Source organism: Ambystoma mexicanum, chromosome 2p, assembly GCF_040938575.1.
Source record: "Ambystoma mexicanum isolate Mex_15411 chromosome 2p, UKY_AmexF1_1, whole genome shotgun sequence".
In the NCBI taxonomy this organism is placed as follows: domain Eukaryota; kingdom Metazoa; phylum Chordata; class Amphibia; order Caudata; family Ambystomatidae; genus Ambystoma; species Ambystoma mexicanum.
The window spans coordinates 1379327628-1379334018 of NC_090923.1; the positions used below are offsets into that span (position 1 = coordinate 1379327628).

The window sequence follows — 6391 nt, forward strand, 5'->3', positions numbered from 1 at the left end:
TCTGCAGCAAAGGGAACTGTGTTCCCTGCTGCTGGGGTCAGGCAACCCGCATCAGTTTCTTTGTTTTTGCTGGGGCCATGCGACCAGGCAACGGTCAGAGCCTTCTCCTATATAGTGTACCTCCTCCTCCTCAGATTCCTACTCAGTTCTGTTGTCCTTATCCCTTTCCCTAAAACCCTTGCCCCTGTACTCAACAATATCCGCATCCTGCAATCCCTCGCTTTCACCACACACACTACCCACATCGTCTAGGGGTGTCTGGGTAGCCAAAACCTGGAGGTTGTCAACCTTTTCACTATCAATCTTAAGGAGAATGTGTCCTGTCCTCCATTCATCTGCACATATGGGTGCCCACTGCCCCTCTCCTCGTCCTTGTTGTATGCTTTTGCTCCCCACTCTTCTTGATAGTTCCCTTTCTTCCTTTTGTATTGCCTCCTGTAGCTGCCTGCAAGCCTTGTCTTCAATCTCAGTAATCCATGAATCTCTGGTGGCTCCCAGCGATTTTCTTGATGTTACTTGCCACCTGCAGAAGGAAAAAATGTAGGGTTGGTATATCCTCTACCACCTTGTAGGCGGTAGGAACTGTATGGGGGTGGTGGGGCACTTGTTGTTGGCAGTGGCGGGGCGCTTGCCTGTTTAATCGCTAATGTGGATCCCCCTGCTACTGCCAGAGGTATTGTCTTCTTCTACAAACATTCTACATACATTTAGAATACCATGCCAATTACTCAACTGTTTCCTCTTATATTTGATAACAAATATGTATACACATATCCCAATAAAGCTTTATCATGTGTGCCTTCTTCAGGCCATGGTGTAAACATTTTCCCTATCTTTCCTCGCACCCACTCTTTTTGGTATTTCAAAATCTTCTCTTTTACTGTGGGAGCGCCTTACACATATGCTCCAATGGCGTATCGATGTTACCACAATACTCTGCCAAACTTTGCCTATTGGCCACACCTTCTACTAAAACATCAAGAGTTCCTATCTTCAATACTCACAATCTGAATATAAAGCTGGTTTACTCACACGACTGCTAACAACACTTGACAAAGACACCTTAGTTTGTACAATTACTACAAATATCTGACTCCAAACACTTTGGTCTACCCAATTGCTACCAATACTGAACGAAAAAACTCCTTTGTAGACACAATTTCTAACACATCTAACACAGAAAGAACATTTATTTACACAATGATGCATATCCTTCCTCTGTCTCCTTACTTCAAGATGAGGATACTCAAACCTCCTGTAAATCCCTTGCACCTCAGAACTCAGGGATATCCTGTCCTTTCAATATACAGGACTATCACTTAAACTACAATGTTGTCTTTCCCCGTTAAGAGGAGCTTTCCCAATAATTGTTTCACACATATACAATAACAGAAAATACCAGGAAAGAGAAGAGAGGGATAGAGAGAGAGAGAGAGAGAGAGAGAGAGAGAGAGAGAGAGAGAGAGAGAGAGGGAGAGAAAGAGAGAGAGTGAATCACTGTATCTTATCCAAAACATGCTTTCTACTTACTATGATATCTCAGAGTCCTCCTGATGACGTGTCCGTGTAACAGCCTGCACAGCCTGGCACCCTCAATCCAGAAACCAGGCAGGCCTTAAAGGAAACACAGCGCCTGCCCACCTCTCTGTTGGTGCGCACCCGAACTGCTCTCTGAAAGTGGGGCGCTGCAGCCTGGGGCATGTGGCAGGACAAAGGCGCCCTCGTGAGAGTGCTGGAAATCACCTCTGGGTCACAAGATGAAAAGGAAGGCTGTTCTTTTTCCAGGACACAATGATGAGACGCACAAGTTGAGAGAAAGCACAGGTTTAATACAAAGAATTAATGGCCGGGAGAGTCAGTCTCGCAAGACCAGAGAGCTGAGAACTCACCACGCCCCCATCAGATAGTAATATTTAAAGTCATATGCAATCCAAACATTATTTGTAACTACATTCTAAGCATCCTATTGTCTCCTGCCTATATAAAACCGAAGTCAGCAGAAATTGCCCTGTGCTAATTAGTTAGTACATTTTATCTATTCTGATTGGGTAGTAGATTTCCCCATCCCAATTTGTTAGTACGATAACCCATGACATCAGATGTGCAACCCACCAAGTGTCCAATTAAGCGAATAGTGGAGAGAGTGAAACCTGCCCCTCCGTCCCCCTCATGGAAAAATTAAGATACAGTGAAAGCTCTGGCCTGTGTGACCAGACATAATGCTATCTTCATTTTTCTCCCAAATTCTAAAGATGAGTTCTGTGGTAGGTTGCCCTTGCTGCTATCATATCTTCATCTGCCCATGCCAAGGGCACAAAGCCATCCGTTTATTGTGAACTGCTTTTATCCTAGTGTATGTGTGAGTTTATGTGGAGATACTTTACATGGACAAATGCACCCGTAACCTAATTCTTTGAAAAGTAACTCATACTGCTCTGCCCGCATCCTGCCGCGAACATGGCAACCAATAAAGGCTCTCTTGGATTTCTGCAGGAATAAAATCAAATTCAGTACATGGCAAGGCATTAGTGCGCACCAGGCCCCAACTAGGCCTCAATTCCATCTGATGACCATAAAACCTACAAAAACAATAAAACATGGCAGAAATGCAGCTCACTAATGGCAAAGCCTAAACCTAATGCCATCAAAAATGGCAGAGATGCCCATTTTAATATTGTTCACGTAGTTTATATTTCCTTCTACGTTTGTGACTTTGCACCTGCATGTTTATACAGTGGACTGGAGTCAACTATCTAACACTCTTTGTCTGAGCATCGTCAACAGGGACCTTCTTATACACCTACCTCACTGGTGCAGTAAGGGGGATCTACAGCACTTTCAAGCCACTCGCTCATTCCATTATCCTCTTGACCCTCAGATTATTTGAAGGGACCCAATGGAATGAAGTAGAGAGGCTGAAATGGTGCAGTACACCTTTGCCTGGGGACAACCGGTAGCTGTAAGATCTCTGCCAACAATGTATTGGTTGCTGGAGCCTTCTTGAACCACACGAGGCACATTCCCTGTGGCTAGTGCAAGACACTTTATATTACTTTACAGAACACCAGTGAGGATGAAGGGGTATTTGTGCTGGAACCTGGGAGAACACCAGGAAATAACATAATTGTCATAAACTGGGTTCCACTTCTCGTATGAAGGCTCAGTCAACTGCATGACAGTTTGACTCATCCTCCCAAGGCCGTCCCAACCTGGCAATGTTGATCCCTGGGTCACTACTACAGAGAGCAATGGCAGTGACAGCATTGCTCATCAGCCTAGTAGAGTTTGTCTAAAGGCTGTGGAGATAAGAACAGCCATTCAAGTGTTGTCGAATTATATCATAATGTGCCTGTAACGCTATTGTGTGGTAACAGTTAATTATGCTTAGCTGATATTTGTTAAGGATGTTTTACACTTCTCACCACGTACATGTACCCTGTCTAACATGAGAGTGGGTCATCAAGCAACTCCTTTCTTCATTAAGGCTCATGTCTCCTGAGGGTGGCATACACATGGAAGTGTGCTCCCTACCCTCCGACTGTGGAGCAAAAATAATGCTTGCGTTCCCCCTTACTTGGCAGAATACAAGAACAATTGTGCATGTCTCCTTTCCTGCTGGGAGAGAGACAACGTGTGTGTGTGTGTGTGTGTGTGTGTGTGTGTGTGTGTGTGTGTGTGTGTGTGTGTGTGTGTGTGTGTGTGTGTGTGTGTGTGTGTGTGTGTGTGTGTGTGTGTGTGTGTGTGTGTGTGTGTGTGTGTGTGTGTGTGTGTGTGTGTGTGTGTGTGTGTGTGTGTGTGTGTGTGTGTGTGTGTGTGTGTGTGTGTGTGTGTGTGTGTGTGTGTGTGTGTGTGTGTGTGTGTGTGTGTGTGTGTGTGTGTGTGTGTGTGTGTGTGTGTGTGTGTGTGTGTGCATGTCTCGGGAGGATAGCTTCCAAGGCGACACGGAGCAACACAGGTTCGCTCCCCGGGTCCGCGCTTAGAAACCTCTGGGTATTAAGTGCGTTATAAATAACCTATCACATCATATTCGCTCCTTTCCATGTGAGTGAAGTAGAACGTGTCGTGTGGGTGTCTACTCTCTACCCATCGAAGTGCAACAAAAAGTGTGTTTGTATCCTCCCCCTTATTTTTGAGAGGATGGATTATATTGCGTCTCAATGCCACCTTGCCTGCGAAGAGTGAAACAACGACTATGTGTGCTCTCCCTTCCTAGCAGGAGTAGAGCAATTATTCTGTGTATGGGCCTCATTATGAGTGTGGCGGGTCCAGAAACACGGGTGCCGGTAAGCTTACTGACAACCCTTGTTTCGGACCACCACAATCCGAGTCTGGCTGCCGGGGGCCGCTGCGCCCAACAGGTCTGACCCTGGCGTGCGCCGCGGCCCACATAGACAGACTCATCACAGAAGCACCGGCACCGTTCGTGACAGTGCTGGTTCTTCCATGAACCCATTCCCATAGAGTCCTGTGGGACTCCATGGGAATGGGGACTAACATTTTCCGGCACCTAGCTTCCCGGACTGCCTCGTAATGAGGCCCTATGTCTGTATTTGCGCGTGCAGGGAAGCCTCCTTATAAATATAAAATACCGTTGGAAAGAAGACTGCTTTCCCTACGTGGTACTTCAAATGTAGACTAAAACATTAGAGGCCTAGAAAGAACATCATACACCGTTGAAGTTGCGCATCCGGATTATGGCGTTTACTTGGCGTTATCCTAATAACATTTTAATTCATGTTGTTTGTTCACAGATGGCTGTCTTTGTCACATGACCAGTGTTGCAGTCGGCGCCTTGGGATCGTTTCTCAGTTCATGTTGATCAAACCTTGTGAGAAGACTGGGCCAATAAATTTTACACCGCAACCTGTTTGCAAGTTTACTTCCCACCATTATGTTAATAAACTGCCAAATAAAAGTGATGCAACATCCTGTCACTTTTTCTTCTGCTAAAATAAACCAATAATTATCTTACAATACATGGCAGTCTGCAATACTTGTATAAAAGCCTATAAATAATGTTCTGGTATCAGCGACATCACTATTTAATATGAAAATAACATATTACTATATGTACACCAACTTATCACAGTTCACTTGTGACATTACAGTGCCTGCTGCTGGAGCCATTTTAAGCAAACTTTTATTTGTCACTCGAGCACTTGATTATAGCTTTGACATTTTATCTAGATCCCTTTGTTGCTAAACACCCTTTTCTGACAATTTGCAACAATCAACTCAGTAAGAACTGTTTGTGGTTGTGTGCTTACTTTGTGCACTGCTGCAGTTCAATACAAGAGAGCAAGAATCGATATGCATGTTTCCCTTATTTTGAACCACAGCGACTTTTAAGTACATTGGCCCTCATTACGACCCTGGCGGAGGACCATGGTGCAATTTGCACCATGGTCCATGGCGCTAAGCTGCCAACTCCGCCATGGTGGTTGGCGGACTTACCGCCCCATGCCGACCTTGGCGGAGCGGTAAGTCCCCAATCCCCATTTACCCTTCCCCATTCCCATTTTTGCCCCATAGGGTATAATGGGAGTGGGGAAGGCGTTAATTACGCCACCGTAATTTACGGTGGCGTAATTAACAACAAGTCCCGTAGCGCCATGGATTTTTCCGCCTGCAAAAAGCAGGCGTAAAAATTCACCATGGCGCTACGGGAACTCGTAGTCAGGCGGAGAGGTACGCCATGCACTACGCCGGCGTAAAACCCTCTCCGCCAGGGTCCTAATGAGGGCCATTGATATGATAAGTCATTTATAACGCGCTTGTACACAAGTGTTTCTAGGCGTGGACAATGGTATTTAACTGGTTAAATATTTTGAGCATCATATTACAAGCTGCATGTTAGTGTTTTTTCCAAACAACTTCTACATTGATTATATGTGTGAACAAATGGAAGGTCTCTTGCATTAGAGAAAGCAAGAGGCAGGTAGTAAAGAGGGTGATGGTATGGTCATGTATTATAAGAAAAAAAGAACCCTCAACATACTTACAAAAATACCGTAAATCCCATTGGAGTTCTGTTGCCTTGTAAAGAAAACATGGCCTTCAGCCTTGTTCCTCTCTTTGGTCACAAAACATCTCAGTGACTTGCAATATCCTTGAAAGTATGATATGGTTTTTCTCCACATTGCTTACAGACAATAACAGAAGACTCAATTGAATGTGATATGATACTGTGCATTTTAAGGTGAGCTGATACAATGTACTATGTACACTGCAATGAGGTTGTCTAAGATACAGTACTGTAGCATCGGGGGTTGTAGTCTGGGAGGGCAGGGGCGGGACCAGGGCGTGGGGAGGGAAATTACGACAGGGGAAGGCAGTATGTAATACGAGGGCGAGGAATAAAGTCAGCCTCTCTGTTCCCCCTCTGCGAGCT

The 6391-nt window shown here is 45.1% G+C and overlaps 1 protein-coding gene across 2 annotated transcripts in view; it reads left to right on the forward strand.

Moving 5' to 3' along the window:
* The window catches only part of LOC138567513 (UPF0764 protein C16orf89 homolog), a 280249-nt gene extending 275290 nt beyond the window's left edge, over positions 1-4959 (forward strand). Inside the window, exon 8 of one of the 2 annotated variants that reach the window (XR_011302232.1) lies at positions 4752-4953. Coding sequence is in view for 1 of the 2 variants with exons in the window: in XM_069645783.1 (XP_069501884.1) it covers positions 4752-4819 (68 nt within the window). In the remaining variant the exon portion in view is untranslated. Of the gene's footprint in view, positions 1-4751 lie in introns of both variants that reach the window. The other variant, XM_069645783.1, reaches the window with a different exon arrangement.
* Positions 4960-6391: the final 1432 nt, after the last annotated feature.